General features: G+C 48.2%; 1 protein-coding gene across 1 annotated transcript in view; it reads right to left on the bottom strand.

Annotated features, from left to right (window-relative positions):
* Positions 1-5200, bottom strand: part of LOC116986581 (T-lymphocyte surface antigen Ly-9-like) — a 40100-nt gene extending 34900 nt beyond the window's left edge. The window contains exon 1 of the mRNA XM_033042179.1: positions 5137-5200. Within this exon, the coding sequence (XP_032898070.1) occupies positions 5137-5200 (64 nt within the window). The remainder of the gene's footprint in view (positions 1-5136) is intronic.
* Positions 5201-15949: the final 10749 nt, after the last annotated feature.

Below are 15949 nucleotides of genomic sequence, written 5' to 3'. Positions count from 1 at the left end.
ATTTGATTGAGATTTTGGAGGAAGTAATGTAACTATGCTCTCTACAGCTCACCCCCATAGTCTAGTTCAGTAAAACACTGAGTCAAGCACTGGATCAACTAATTCTTTATTCTCACTAACACAAACGAACTTCCTATACGATACTTAACCAACACTGCGGGTCCGATCCTTGTCTTTACTCGTCCAAGCCCTTCAGCCTCGTGCAAAGAGACACCTCCAGACAGTCACACAGTCCCAAGTGCACTTCCAGAAGATCGACTCCGATCCATGTGGTGTCCCCTCTTATACTGTACCAGACCCGTGGTGCGAAACTATATGGAGGGGGAGGGGGGGGGGGGCAACCCCCACAAGCCAATCACAAATAAATATATAATACATTTATTGTCAATTCCCTAACCCAATCACAAAATGTACAATTATATTGTTTCCACAGAAGGTTCTGGTTGGAAGACAGTTCACCAAAGTAAAGAAACATTTCCCCAGGTAACATAAACAATTTGAACAAGGTTCCATATTTTGACCAATCACAAGATAACAGCACAAACACTCTGCAACATTATTAACAATACAACACCTCATTCTATAACCAATCCTGACCATGCATTTGCAACCCTGCTCAGCTTGTTCCGCAAAACCCTCACACATATTAACAATAGGGTGGAAATCTGAGTATCACCTTGTACTTACATCCTCCCAGGGTCCAGACACCTTGGGGCCATGACACATTGCTCTGCAGCTTTTCACAGAAAGAGAACAGGCAGGCTTTGCGAGTGCAGAGATTCTCCATTTTGTGACATATTTATTTGGCCAATATTATCATTTACGGTAAATGAGGGCAGGATGGTAGATGGAGTCTTTGTGGATTTCAGCAAGCCTTTGATCATGTTCCACATCTTAGGAAGGTTAAATCACATGGAATACAGGGAGATCTATTTGGATACCTAATTGGCTTTACGGTAGGAAACAGTGATGGTGGAAGTTTGTTTTCAGACTGAAGGCCCAGGATGAGTGGTGTGCCTTAAGGGTCGATGCTGGGTCCATTGCTGCTTATCATCTATATCAATGATTTGGATGACAATGGTCAAGGCACATTTAGTAAGTCTGCAGATGATGCTAAAATAGTGGAATCATGGACATTGAAGAAGTTATCAACAACCTTTGATCCTGCTCAGCTGGGTAGGTGGGCTGAAAATGGCAAATGTAATTTAATTCAGGTAAGTGCAAGGGTTTGCATTTGTGACATCTAGCTCTGTATGACATTCGCAGTAAAAAGGAGGGCCCTAGGAGTGATTGTAGAATGAGGAACCTAGGGGTATAAAGTAGCACCACTGTTTGCGGGGTGGTGAGAGGGCTTTTGGCATGCGGGTCTTCATCATTCTGAGGCATGTCAGCATTAAGAAAACCTGTTTCTGTGCAGTATGTCTCTTTGACCTGATGACACTATGATATTTCTTAGTCCCTCTCTCTCAGGGGAGGGATAACTGTACACTGACTGGAGTATCGCAGTCCCTCTCGATCAGAGAGATATCTGCACACTGACTAGTGTATCAGTCCATCTCTCTCGGGGGAGACTGACTTGTCTCTCAGTCCTTCTCTGGGGTGGTGATGGTGGCAGAGGCGGCGGCGGTGGTTGTTACGGTGATGCTGTTGGTGGTGGTTGAGGTGATAATATTGGCCAATTTAGTACGTGACATAATGGAGGATCTCTGCCTGTGCAAAACCTGCTTCGCAACTTTCTGGAAAAGGTGCAAAAGAAAGCTAAGTACTGGGTGATGTCCAGATGTCCCCTCAATTGTTAATATATATGAGGGTTTTGCAGAGAGAGCTGAGCTTTTCTGCAAGTGCATGATCTGGATTAGTTGGGGAAATATATGTTATGATACCACTGCTAACTATGTTGCATGGTCTTTGCACTGTTATCTTGTGATTGGTCAAGGGAAGGGGCCTTGCCCGAATTGTTTGATACCTGGTTAAATGTTTCTTTATTTAGGGGAACTGTCTTCCATTCAAAACTTTGTAGAAACAATGTAATGGAGGTATTTTGTGATTGGGTTAGGGAACTGTCAATTATTGTATTGCATGACCTTTATTGATTGGTTTGTAGTAGTTGTCCCCCCCCCCCCCCCCCCCCCCATGTATTTCACGCAACGGGTCCGATACAGTATATAGGATACAGCACATGAGTCTGGGTCGATCTTCTGGGGGAGCTCTTGGGACTATGCTGACCATCTCGAGGTATCTATTCGCACGAAGCTGAAGGGCTTGGACGAGTAGAAACAAGGATCAGTCCCGCGGTGTTGGTTAGGTATCGTTATTGTGTTCGTGTTTGACAATAAAGAAGTTTAGTTGATCCAGTGCTTGGCTCAGTGTTTTACTGAACCAGACTAACGGGGAGGGATTTGGAGCAGAATTACAGTGGCAGTGGAGTCAGCGGTGGCCACTGCTGCGGCAGGCATGGTCTGGGAGTGGCCAGCGTGGGTGCAGCGACAGGAACAACTGGATTGGGGGCAAGGAAATCTTTTCCAGCCAGAATGTCGGTCCAACAGGAGCAGGTGCAATTTTAGATTTGGTTTTAGAAAATGGAGGTGCAAAGAATATTTGTTGGGGGGGGGGGGTTTAGTTATAATTTTACTAAACCAAAATAAGTCAGCAAAATTGAACCAAAAAAATGGTTAAATCATTCATGGGGCAAGGAAAAATACTCAAGGTGGTGCGGTATCAACATCTTCACTCAGAGAGCAAGGGTCAGGATCTGCCAAGTCTAGGCCAGGTCCTTAGGGGATTTAAAAGGTGCAAGGGATCCGTACAGACCATCGCCAGGTGGTTAAAACGGGTTCTGGCTTATACAGGAGTGAACACTGACATTTCAAGTCTCACTCCACCAGGGCTGCAACAACATCAGCAGCAGGGTTATGGACGTTTCGCGGGACCAAATCCTAGTGGCTGCAGGATGGTCAAACGAACGATCTTTCCAAACATTTTAGAACTAACGCATTGCCAGACCGGGGGTATTTACCAACTCTATTTTAGGTTTTATAGTTTCCTCCCGGTTGAAGGGGGTTACTATTATCATTATTTGTTCATTAAAAGCATCAACATGCCTATATCTATGTCATGCCTGAATGCATTATTAATGTTCACTCATCATTGGTTAACTAATGCAGTGTGTGACGCATGGACTCGTTTCCACAACATGAAATCACAGAGCTTTGAAATCTTCACGTAGTCACTCACGTGACTCCAAAGTAAAATAGTAAAATTAAACGAGAACTTACCAGTTTGAAGTTTGATCTTTATTTTATGAGGAGTTACGTTGAGGGATTACGTGCCCTCCACTCCCAACCCTCTATCATAAAGGTCAGCTGGTATTCTAGTTTTCTCTAATCTTACTATGTTTAGTTCAACAACTGTTATCTGTGATTTCAGACTGCTGCTTTGAAGATTGACGCGCATGCGGGCTGGCGGGTTCTTCACGTAATCCCTCAACGTAACTCCTCATAAAATAAAGATCAAACTTCAAACTGGTAAGTTCCCGTTTAATCTTACTATTTAAAATCAGAAGAAAGATTGTCAGCATGAGATAATGAGGAGGAGATGGGTTTCTGAGGGATATTGTTTCAGAGGGGTAGAATAAGGCAGAGTTTGGAATGGGGACGTTGAAAGGGGAATGAAGTGAAGAGTGATTGGGGAAGTTGAGGCAGGTTGTTTGGGTTGCGGGGACTTTTTCCGAGCCTGAGGTGGGATGGAGTGGATCCGTCGATCCTGTGTCACTCGTTGCGCGAGGATGGAGTAATCACAGAATATTTTCTCCTCTCCATTTAGGTATTGTAAAGTTTACAACTACATTGATCGCTGTCATTGTGGTCATTGCCAGTTTGGGCCTTGTCATTGTGAACCGGATGAAATGCCATGGTGCCTGGATGGTAAATGCAGCAGGAGGGGACGTGCCAGCAGGCAAGTGCCTCACCCCGTGCCCAGAGCACCAAGGTGTTCCCAGCCCATGGGAGGGGGTAGGGCGGGATTGGGAGGGGGGGTGGGGTTCAAGATACAGGAAAGTGTCTCAGACATTCACTCTCTGGACTAGCCCAGGAGTTGTGGTTGGGGATGGGTGGGAAACAAGATACAGGAATGTGTCTCACACACCCACCCTGAGAGGTCACAGCTTTTGGACAGGTGGAAAAGGCACTGGTGTTCGATTGAGAGAGGCTGGAGATGACAGGAAAGGGGACAAAGATCCAAGAGAGGCTGTGGAGGGGGGGGGGGGAGAGAGTGGAGGGTTGGAGGAGGAGGCTGGGAGGGTAGAATGGGCAGACAGTTGGTGCAGCGGGCATGTCGGGAGAGCGACAGAGAGAGGGGTGATAAGGAAGGGTCTTGATGTGACTGGAGTGTGAAGGAGTTGCTGCATATTGCAAGCATAGCCTCATACCTGTCCCTCTGCCCCACAGACCCAGGGCCCACAGAGACAGAGACTATCTACACACAGGTCCAGCAACCACAGAAATGCCCTGCAAAACTGCAGCCTCCGGAGGGAAACAAGACGGTAACGGGACACGTACTGAGCCATGGTGGAGGGGATCAGTGGGACTGAACCCTCAATCCCAGGGACCATTCTTACCATCCCAGGGCAGGCAAGGCACAGAGTTAAAAATGGCCACACATCGAGTTACTGGGGTACACTGTTCCCCACACACCCAGTTACTGGGGTACACTTTCCCCGCACTGTATGATACTGTTGTAGCGACACCAAACGTGGTGAATAAACAGATGCTTTATTCAGGTGTTACATGCAAGTTTGGTCCACTAACATAATTGTCATTGCTGCTGTAGCTGAGCGAGGGTGTTGTCTCGAGCTCAGCTACCTGTTGACAAGGTGAGATATGCTTATGTAGCAGGACACGCCACTTAGCCAATGGCGTCACGTGACAGCCTTCGTAACTACTGACGAGGGTTCGACCATAAGTGGTCTGTGTATCAGCTGACCTCTCAGCTCCGGTGGGCAGCAGTTGGTGGGGGAGTGGCAGCAGCCGCGGCCTCTCAGAATCAGAGGTTGGCTCCGGGCATATCATGCAGGAAAGCTTGGCAGCCGTCACACATGGCCTGGATCGCGCCTCTTGACCCGGGCAGCCTGTGGCATACCTTGGAGTAGGGCCAGGTTGGCGGCAGCGTCGTTCTGCAGGGGTGGGCTGTCGGCTGCAGACATCAGGTCTCCCGAGGCTGCGTATGTCGGGAGAAATCCAAAATTCCAATTTGGATAGTCGGGGTCACCAATGTAGCGACACCAAATGTGGTGAATAAAAAGTTGCTTTATTCAGGTGTTACATGCAAATTTGTTCCACTAACATAGTTGTCATTGCTGCTGTAGCTGAGCGAGGGTATTGTCTCAAGCTCAGCTACCTGTTGACTGGGGTGATCTCAATGTGAGATATGCTTATGTAGCAGGACATAAGCCTTAGCCCCTTAGCCCATGATGTCACGTGACAGCCTTCGTAACTACTGACAAGGGTTCGACCATAAGTGGTCTGTGCATCAGCTGACGCCACACTGTCAACTTTCCTGGGACCTCAAGCAGTGGATCACTGGTCGCCCCTGGAAAGTCCCCGCACTGTGAGACAGGAGACATCCATCCTACACCCCAGCCCGTGATCCACTGATCTGTCTGAGGCAGCAGTCATACAGCACAGAAGGCCCTTCGACACACCATGCACATGCTGACTATCAATTTACTACACATGGCCGTCTGTGCCTTGGTCATTCAAGTGCTCCATAAGGTGTGAGAGTCTCTGCATCCACCACCGTCTCATGCGGTATGGTCCAGTCTCCAACCACCCTCTGGGTGAAACAGTGTTTTCCTCAGATTGCTCTTATTCCTAACCTTATGTTCTCTCAGTGTGGACACATCTATTGTAGGGATAGTGAACAAACTGATGAATCTCTGCACTCTCACCAGTGCAATCACATCCCTCCTTTAGTGTGGTGCCCTGAACTATACATAATACTCCCGCTGTGGTCTAATCAAGATTTTATAAAGTTGTACCATAACCTCTCTGTTCTGTATTAAATGTCCCAGCTAATGAACCCCACACACAGGATGGTGTGTTGCCTCCCTGGTGCCTGTTGGATTGTCTTAACTCACACACAGTGATTAGGATCCAAAGACTTTTATTAGCAATACAGCATAGGTAACTTCATCTTAACATACAGCTCATGACTGGGAGGGAAAGGGAAAAGGGCTTTCTATTAAACCAGTGAGCGGAGCCACAGTGTGACTCATAGCATGAGTCACACTGATCTACATCCTCCCTTTTAAAGAATTAAATGTAAATACAAAACTACTGACTACATAAGACATGCATAGGAAATGATAATAAGCTGGAGTAGAGTCATAGCTTGGGTACTTTACGATGGGTTTGCAAACACGACCAACACGTGTGCGATATAAACCATTTCCGGACTTCGCCACTGGGGACATAGTCGGTGGTATAATTGGTGGCGGAGATTGAAACGGCATTCGCGGTGACGAAACAGGGGACTTCGGTACAGGTGGAGGAGGCGCCGCCATTGGGAAAGTAACCGTTTCAGAAGCAGGTTGTTGTGCTGGTACAGGCGGGCCAATGCTGCTGGACGTGGACAGAAGTACACTAGTACGGTCAGAATAATACGGAGGTGGAGCCGGCTAATTCACAGGCAGGATATGTTGCCTATTACGTCTGTAGGTGCTGCAATCAGCACTGACCAAATATGAGCATGGCTCAGAGGCGAAGATACAGTGCAGAATATAGTTCCCAGCATTGTGGCATGTCAGTTTCTGACCTTTTCTTTGATCTAATCTATTTAATCTTATTAACCACAGCTGTCGCACTTCTGTTTGTGTTCCGGTGTGGAAATCTTTCTAACTACTAGCTCGGTCTAGTTAAAGGGTGTTTTTGAAAGTAGTTTCTCAGTCAACCAGAGTCATCGCAGTGTCTGTGCTTTCATAGTTTGCTTTATACAGATATATTAACACTTAGGGGGGGGGGGGATCTAGGTGGGGCTGGGAGGCGGGGGGTGTCCGTTGCTACAGACAAACTGGCAATTTCATCACAGAACAAACATAATTGTAAATGTTTGCAACACCCGTTGCTTCCAGGAACACTCCATTGTTTCTTGGGATCATCGGTCTGGCACAGGATCAGAACAGAGCCTGGCATGACATTCTTCGTCTCCCAGTCTCACCTGCTCAACTCGCAGACACAACACCTCCTTGTTTCATTCATCCCTTCCCATATTTTCCATCCCCTCCGTAGGTATTTACATTTTCAATCTCTTACCCTGCTGGAGATGTGATTGTTTTCAAGGTTGTATCTCCAGTCCCTCTGTGGCCTAACATCGTGGAGCTGGAGGCCTCACTCGGGACTGACTTTGAGCCCCACCATGGGGCATGGACCTACCATCGGAGCCGAACCCCTGCCTTGGAATGCTCCTGCCTTAGCCTGCAGACTTTACCATCGAGAGCTCGCAGTCTCGGGTAGTGACCGTAGATGTCGGGAGCTCCAACGACACAGAAAGTTCTACAAGCCCCGACCGGGGTCAGATCGCTCGGCGTGGGAAGCTGAGATTACCACCGATGCAGGAGCTTGGTCACCCCGACGCGGAGGGCCCCACCACCGGCTACGGGAGTATGATCGCCCCGTCAATGGAAGGCTCGAGGCCCCCGACCGCGGGAGAACAAAGAACGGAAGAGATTTAACTTTTTTTTTCACCTTCCATCATGGTGAGGAATGTGGAGGAGTCACTGTGGTGGATGTTTATGTTAAAGTGTATTTTGTGTGTTCTGTTGCTTTTTATTTGCATGACTGACTTGGCAAATGAAATTCCTCATATGTTGCAAAACATACTTGGCTAATAAAGCATTATTGTATAGTATTGTATTATTGCAACAAGTGCCCAAGAGTGAATGGGTGATTGATGATCGGCATGGACTGGGTGGGCTGAAGGGCCTGTTCCACGCTGCATCTCTAACCTAAATTAAAATATAGTTTCTCCTGTCTCAGTCGTGATGGTTCCATATCAACATTAGTCAATCATTGCCACACTACAGATCTTCAGATGTTTTTAAACATTTGCTGTTTTTTCTTGCTCTTTTATTCTGCTTCCCCTTTCTTTGTCAATGACTTGATTCTTTTCTCAACTGTGAAACGTTTTACAAACTGTGGGCCTAATATTCTTTGGTAACATTTGAAGTTTGTGTTTATTGTTACGTGTGCTGAGGTACAGTGTAGGTATGTTGCAAAGCCTACCTGAAGCGTCGTTGAAGATCTGCTGCTGAGGGTGTGCGCGATTTTGGCGCCGTTTAGAGGGGGCGGGTTTAAAACGCGATTTTCTCTAAGCTGTTCCAATCGAAAATGTTCAGCCTAGTTAATTATTAACGAAAAATCGCTGGAAGACCCCGTCGCAAAAGCTATTATTAGGTTTAAAGGCCTTGAATAATAGTTATAGTAGTTTAAAAATCAATCTCTAAACCCGCGACCGCCAGCAACCGCAGAGTCTCATAAAGCAAATAGCAGAAGTTAGGTTGTATATTTTTACATTAAAAAGGGCTTCTAAAGATCCCTTTATACAAAGTTTAATATTGCGAGTAGCTCAATTTGGGCCCATTATGTCGCGCAGTATTTTTCTCGGCATTTGGGGCACAAATCTACCGCAATGTGAACGTTCTAAACCAGCGCGTTCCACAGGGACCCACTAGAAAGCTGATTTAAATGGGCATTTATTTACAGCAATTAAACACTAAATTCCTTCCATTTGGCCTATAAATTAATGTAAATGAGATTTAAAAATCATGTTTTATTGTGAATTATTTGTGAATATTATTTGGACATTTAGGCTATTTAAAAATGTTAATCATTTATTAAGAAATGGATAGATGTTTAGATCTAGTAATTGAAGTCTGAAATTAGCTACAATTAGGTAACTAACTAATTATATGCTTTAATTTCAGGTCATCCAAGTAAGATTATTTTATATTTGTTTCAGAATGCTTCAATCTATGATAACTGAAAATTTCATTCAGTTCTCTTAATTTTTAAGAAAGTTATGGGCTTTTGACTGTTCACGATCACAGCTTTTTTGTAATGTCCATAGAAAATCAATAGGGAACAAGATGCTCATTTCCCAGTATGAAAATGGCCATAACTTTTTAAATACTTGAGATATGAAAGTGAATTAGGTGTCAAATTAAACTTATTTTTATGCTTTATCTGATGGGATAAATTACAGACTTGATTTTTAAAATCTCAAAATTTTGTAACATTGCTATACAGTGCATTATATTTATATTGCATGCTACCCAAACAGATTAGATAGTCCTTACACAGACAATAACTTCAAACTGAAATATAGTAGATAGAAACATAGAAATTAGGTGCAGGAGTAGGCCATTCGGCCCTTCGAGCCTGCACCGCCATTCAATATGATCATGGCTGATCATCCAACTCAGTATCCTGTACCTGTCTTCTCTCCATACCCCCTGATCCCTTTAGCCACAAGGGCCACATCTAACTCCCTCTTAAATATAGCGAATGAACTGCCCTCAACTACCTTCTGTGGCAGAGAATTCCACAGATTCACCACTCTCTGTATGAAAAATGTTTTTCTCATCTCAGTCCTAAAAGATTTCCCCCTTATCCTTAAACTGTGACCCCTTGTTCTGGACTTCCCCAACATCGGGAACAATCTTCCTGCATCTAGCCTGTCCAACCCCTTAAGAATTTTGTAAGTTTCTATAAGATCCCCCCTCAGTCTTCTAAATTCTAGCGAGTACAAGCCGAGTCTATCCAGTCTTTCTTCATATGAAAGTCCTGACATCCCAGGAATCAGTCTGGTGAACCTTCTCTGTATGATCGCAAGAATGTCTTTTCTCAGATTAGGAGACCAAAACTGTACGCAATACTCCAGGCAGGGGCGGAAAACCCGGGGGGGGGGGGGGGGGGGGGCAGGGGACACACGTCCCCCCCATGTTTTGAGAGGTGGGCGACATCCCCGCCAGGTTAACCTGCCTGGGCTTGCGGGAAATAGCGCGCGCCAAAAAATTGTGTCCCCCGTCCCCTCCATGTTTTGATAGTGAGTTCCGTTCTTGACTCCAGGTGTGGTCTCACCAAGACCCTGTACAGAGCGAAGGCAAATATACAGAGAGCAGAATATAGTTCCCAGCATTGCGGCACATCAGTTTTAGTCCTTCCTTTTAAAAAAATCTCTTTAATCTTATTAACCACAGCTGTAGTACTCCTGTTGTTTGTGTTCCGGTGTGGAAATCCTTTTAACTACTAGCTCAGTCTAGTTAAATGGTGCTGTAACTGGTTCCTACCATGTGTTAGAAAGTAGTTTCTCAGTCAACCAGAGTCATCTCGCTCTCTATGCTTTCATTGGGTCCGCAGATTGATCAGCATCTGCGACCAGTTTGAGTCGGCCACGGGAGCCAGGGTGAACCGCAGGAAGAGCGAGGCCATGCTCTTTGGCAACTGGCCTGACCGATCTTCCATCCCCTTCACCATTAAGCCTGACTTCTTGAAGGTGCTGATCCTGTGACCGTGGCTGAGGGGTGGGGGGGCTGAGGCTTGTGACAAGAATTGGCTGGAACGGATAGACAAGGTGGGGAAGAAGCTGGAAGCAACTCTCCCTCTCCATAATGGGGGAAAATTTGGTCATCAGGTGTCAGGTGCTCTCGGGGCTGCTGTACTTGGCGCAGGTGTGGCCTGTCCCTTCCTCCTACGCCACAGGGTTCACCCGGGCCGTCTTCCAGTTTATCTGGGGGTCGAGGATAGACCGGCTGCGACGGGCCACAATGCACGTCGGCTGACAAAGGGGTAAAAAACATGCCCAACGTCGCCCTCACCCTGATGGCCACCTTCATGTGTGGCTGCATCAGGCGGAGTATAGAGCCAAGGTACGTTGGCACCAAGTGTCACTTCCTGCTGAGGTTCTACCTGTCCCCGGTGTTGCGAAGGATGGGCCTGGCGCAGATGCCACGCTATGTGTCAGTCAGCTGGACATTGCCGCCCCATCTGTCATTTGTGGAAAGGTTCTTCCGGACCAACACTTTTGACCACAAGTCCATCGGGCAGTGGTCAGCACGAAACGTTCTGCAGGCACTGCAGGGAAAGGACTCCGGTGGCGTGGTTCCCAGAGCAGACTGCCCAGCTTGTCTTGTAAAATGCCTCATCGCCAGAACTCACCAACAAGCACCAAGACCTGGCTTGGCTGGCGGTGAGGGGAGCCCTCCCAGTCTGATCCTTCCTGCACCGTCAGAACCTCACTACCAGCGCACGCTGCCCTCGGGACAGCTGCTGTGGAGAGGAGACGGTTGCCCACCTCTTTGCAGAGTGTGGATTCTGCAAGGGTCCCTGTCACTGTTTATTCCGAACAGCTCCATCACAGAGGACTGTGATTTACGAGTGCTGCTGGAAGGTCATCAACTCAGTGAAAGAAGCTCTTTGGTCTGCCCGAGCGTTGTTCACCACCCAGCAGAGCGAGATGTCCGTCAGGGAATGTTGCCGACTGGCCCGCTGCAGACTGCAGGAGTAAGTGCTGAGGGAAACACTGAAGCTCGGTGCAGCCAACGCCAAGGATCTCTCGTGGAGGACCACAATCTAGGGTCCTTCCGCTGCTGGACATGGGGGGCAGGGTGTGGTGGAGACACCCTTCAAAATAAGGGTAGGGATCCCACGCCAGTGGGCCACATGAGTGGCAAGGATGGGGGATAAATTTGTGAAATTTGCGCATTGTATGTAGACTGTATTGAATAATCTGTATAGCCTCCGAAAATGTCAGATTAATTTTTTGCATGGTTCATGTATTGCATATATTTATTTCCTGAATAATGTCTATTTTGAAATTTTAAAAAAGAAGTTTGTTTTATTCAGATATATTCACACTTACAGGGGGGAGGAATAAATGTCCGGTCGTTACAGACAACTTGCAATTTCATCCCAGAACAAACACAATTGGAAACCTTTGCAGCCGTCTTTGGTTCCAGGAACGGTCCGCTGTTTCTTAGGATCATTGGTTGGGCACAGGCTCTCTTCTGATTCCGTGCCAACGGCTCTCTCCCTCTCCCGACTCGCAGACACAGCACCTCACAACCTCAAACCCTCCTCTCCTTCCCAGACTCTCTCACGCTCCAACCTCACTCCTACCTCCTCCCGGCTTCCCGACCCCTGCTCACTCTGTCACCTGCCACTGCCACTCTCTCCCCATCAGGCAGCCTCCATTCCCATGCTCTCCCAATCCCCAGCCCCACCCAGCCATCCTCACTCTGCTCTTTACACTTCCAGACCTCCTTCTGCTCTGCCTTCCCCCCACTGTCTATCCCTATGATCCTCCCTCATTCATCTGTCCTTCCCCATGCCAATCATGTTCCGTCCAACCCCCCCATCTCCCTTCATATTCCTGACACCTCTGCCCCTCCCCCCCCCCGAACCCTCTACATCCATTTCCTCTTATCCTTTGTCACTTCTCTCTATCTCTCCTCCCTATCCGTCCCTCACCCTCCCCACCTCTGGCTGCCATAACTCTTCTCACCCTCCCGACCTTCCTGCTGACTTCCCTTTATAGAGTAGGGAGTGCGAGAGGGAAAGTACGGAGAGGTGTGCAGGGAAGGAGAGGGAAGGGAAAGAGAAAAATGGGGAAGAGGAGAGGAAGGGAAGTGAGTGAGGAGCAGTGGCAGAGGGAGGTGGAAAAGCAGATGTGGAGAAGGAAAGAGGTGAGGGGAAGTCATTCAGTCTTGTGAGGCCTGTCTGCAGTTCCACTGACAGGGCGGGCGCCTGTGGGGAGAGAGATAGGAGAGGTCAGTGCACCATATGGGGGTCCGCAGGAGATGAAACACATATCCGTATACCTTCACCCTCGCCTCTATCCAGTGACCCTAGCATTTCTTCCAGCTGAGAAAGACGTTCACAGGCACCTCCTCTATCCTCAATTACTACATCCAGTTTTCCCAACATAGCCTCCTGTACACTGGGGAGGCCAAGCATGGACTCGTTGTCTGTTTCAATGAACAGTTACGTTTGGTCCGCCAATGCCAACTGTATTTCCCATTTGCCATCATTTTAACTCCCCTTCGATCTGGCGCCGACCTGTAGGGGGTATGGCTGCCTAGCCTGCAGCTGTCTGTTTTTCATTTCTGTTTTCTTATTTTTAGTTAGTTTAGTGTTTTGTTTTTGAGGAGTTCTAGCTTTTTTATGTGTGGGGGGGGAGGGGGAAACTAATTTTCAGGGTCCCTACCTGGTCGGAGATGCAGCTTTTCTCCGGGCTGCACTTTCGACCCGTCCTCGCGGCCTACCAGCGGGCCTGGAACGGTATTTCCTGAGGGGACCGCCCGGAGCATCGGCGGACCTGCGGGTCCGAGGAGCGAGGGGACCGCCCGGAGCCTCGGCATCGGCGGCTGCGGCGGCGGCGGTACCTGCGGCGGCGGCACCGGCATCGGAGGATCTGCGGGTGTGAGGACGGCGGTGCAGCGCTGGAGCGCCATTGCGGGGCGGGCGGTGCCTTGCCTGAGTCGCCGCGCTGGAACTCCGGTGAGCTGGGACCGGCGTTAAAAACATTGCGGAGCTGCGAGCGGCGGCGCTGAAACTTTACATCGGGAGACTGGGATCTCGCGACGAGATCGCCAGTTGAGCTCCATTCGGCGCGGCCTTGTCGGCTCCGGAAGCCACGGTCTCGAGTAGGGAGGCGGCCGTTCCAAGGTTCCCATGCCGCTGAGAGGACTCTCCCGACGCCGGAATATCATCACCCGGCGAGGACGGCCAGGAACATCGGGCCTCCGTAGAGGCAACTGTGGAGGCCTCAATAGGCCCGACTATGGGTGAACATTGGGGATGGGACTGGACTTTGTGCCTTCCCCCATAATGGGAACCATTGTGGGGGGATGTTTTTATGTTAAAGCTATTTATTGTTGTTATGTTTGTATTCTTTTTTATGTGCTGCATGGGCAAAAGGAATTTCACTACATCTAGGTGTATGTGACAATAAACCAACCTTTGAACCTTTGAACCTTTGAACCTTCCCATTCCCACACTTACTTTTCTGTCCTAGGCCTCGTCCATTGCCAGAGTGAGGCCATACACAAAATGGAGGACCACCTCGTATTCCATGAGGATAGCTCAAAAAACCCAGCGAAATTAATATTAAATTCTACAATTTTAGGTCACCACTTGCTAATTATCCCCATCTGGCTTCACAATCTGGAGCTCTTAAACCTGTCTCTCACCTTCCTTTCTTATCTCTGGCCTCTGTTTTAACCATCTGCCTATCAACAACCACCCTCTCCCGCCTTTGTCAATCTTTTACCTGCCATGCTTTGTCCTGCCTTTCCCGTTTCCACCCTTTTCCCCTGCCCCTACAATCAACGATCTCGAGCAGAAATGCGCCTATCCATGTTCCCCAGAGATGCTTCTTAAACTGCTGAGCTACTGTTTACGAGAATTTCCCTGAACAGTCTGTGACCCATGGCGCTGTGGCTGAGTGGTCAGTGTGACGGTGTGGACACAGTGAGCTCGGAGTGGTCAGTGTGACGGTGTGGACACAGTGAGCTCGGAGTGGTCAGTGTGACGGTGTGGACACAGTGAGCTCGGAGTGGTCAGTGTGACGGTGTGGACACAGTGAGCTCGGAGTGGTCAGTGTAACGGTGAGATAATGAAACAGGTGAAAGAATCAAGGGACTTAAAGGTCACACATCCTTTCTGAATTCATGTTATCCAGCCCAACGGCTGTACAGGAAGCAATGACGAAACAATTAAACTATAGGACATTCGGAAGAAGGCTGCAATCCATATGTTTCAAAACACGTGCCAGGTACTGGCAGCAACGTTTAATGACACAAGCGATCAGATAATCTCTGATGGTATTGATGACAACATTCAAGTTTGGGACCTACGACAAAAACAGGTTAATTTATACCATGCGTGGTCATACAGACTCGGTGACTGGTTTGACACTGAGTGAGGTAAAAGAGAACATCACCATCCTCGCTGACCACATCCTGGAATCCATGGGGAAGGGTCGGAGAACAGCACCATGACTACAATCTCCCGGGAGGATGGTGGCCTTTCGGGATGTTTGGAGGCTGGTGGACAACAGTGGTGCACTGGGAACTGACCATTGGGACAATCTTGTTGGCCATAATATTACAGCCTTCTATGTGCGGATTTGCATCACGACCGTGTGGACTTTACTAAAGCCTGTGGGCCGGATGTGATGAGGTAAAGCCTGTGGGCCGGATGTGATGAGGTAAAGCCTGTGGGCCGGATGTGACGGTAACCAGATTGTTCAAGGGGTGGAATGTTATATGAGAAATTTTCAAGTTCATGTACGAGAGGGGTTCTCCGACGGGCTGAGACGCGATCAGCGCTGCAGATAGAGGCAGAGAGAGAGAGAGATGTGTGCTGCTGTAAAACTGGACGCCGGGCATACCGAGACAAGTATTCTTTTTGTCCTCTCTTGCCAAAAAAACAAATTTGTAACTAAACAGATGAGTGAGCCTTTTTCTGTTCTACTAGTTAGATCCTTGAGCCTAAGGTAGACACAAAATGCTGGAGTAACTCAGCGGGACAGGCAGCATCTCTGGAGAGAAGGAATGGGTGATGTTTCCGGTTGAGACTCGTCTTCAGATTGCTGGCAGGGGAGTGGGCGGGACGGGTAGAATGTAGTCGGAGATAGTAAGAGGTGGGAGAACTGGGAAGGGAGCGGGGATAGAAAGATCGGGAAAGCAAGGGCTATTTGATGTCAATATTCATACCGCTGGGGTGTAAGCTACCCAAGCAAAATATGAGGTGCTGTTCCTCCAATTTGTGCTAGGCCTCACTCTAAGAATGGAGGAGGCCCAGGACCGAAAGGTCAGATTGGGAATGGGAGGGTGAGTTAAACTGCTGAGCCACTGGGAGATCAGGTAGGTTAAGGCAGACTGAACAGAGGTGTT

Source organism: Amblyraja radiata, chromosome 24 (genome assembly GCF_010909765.2).
Source record: "Amblyraja radiata isolate CabotCenter1 chromosome 24, sAmbRad1.1.pri, whole genome shotgun sequence".
NCBI classification, from domain to species: Eukaryota; Metazoa; Chordata; class Chondrichthyes; order Rajiformes; family Rajidae; genus Amblyraja; species Amblyraja radiata.
This window is presented reverse-complemented; position numbering and strand designations above follow the sequence as displayed.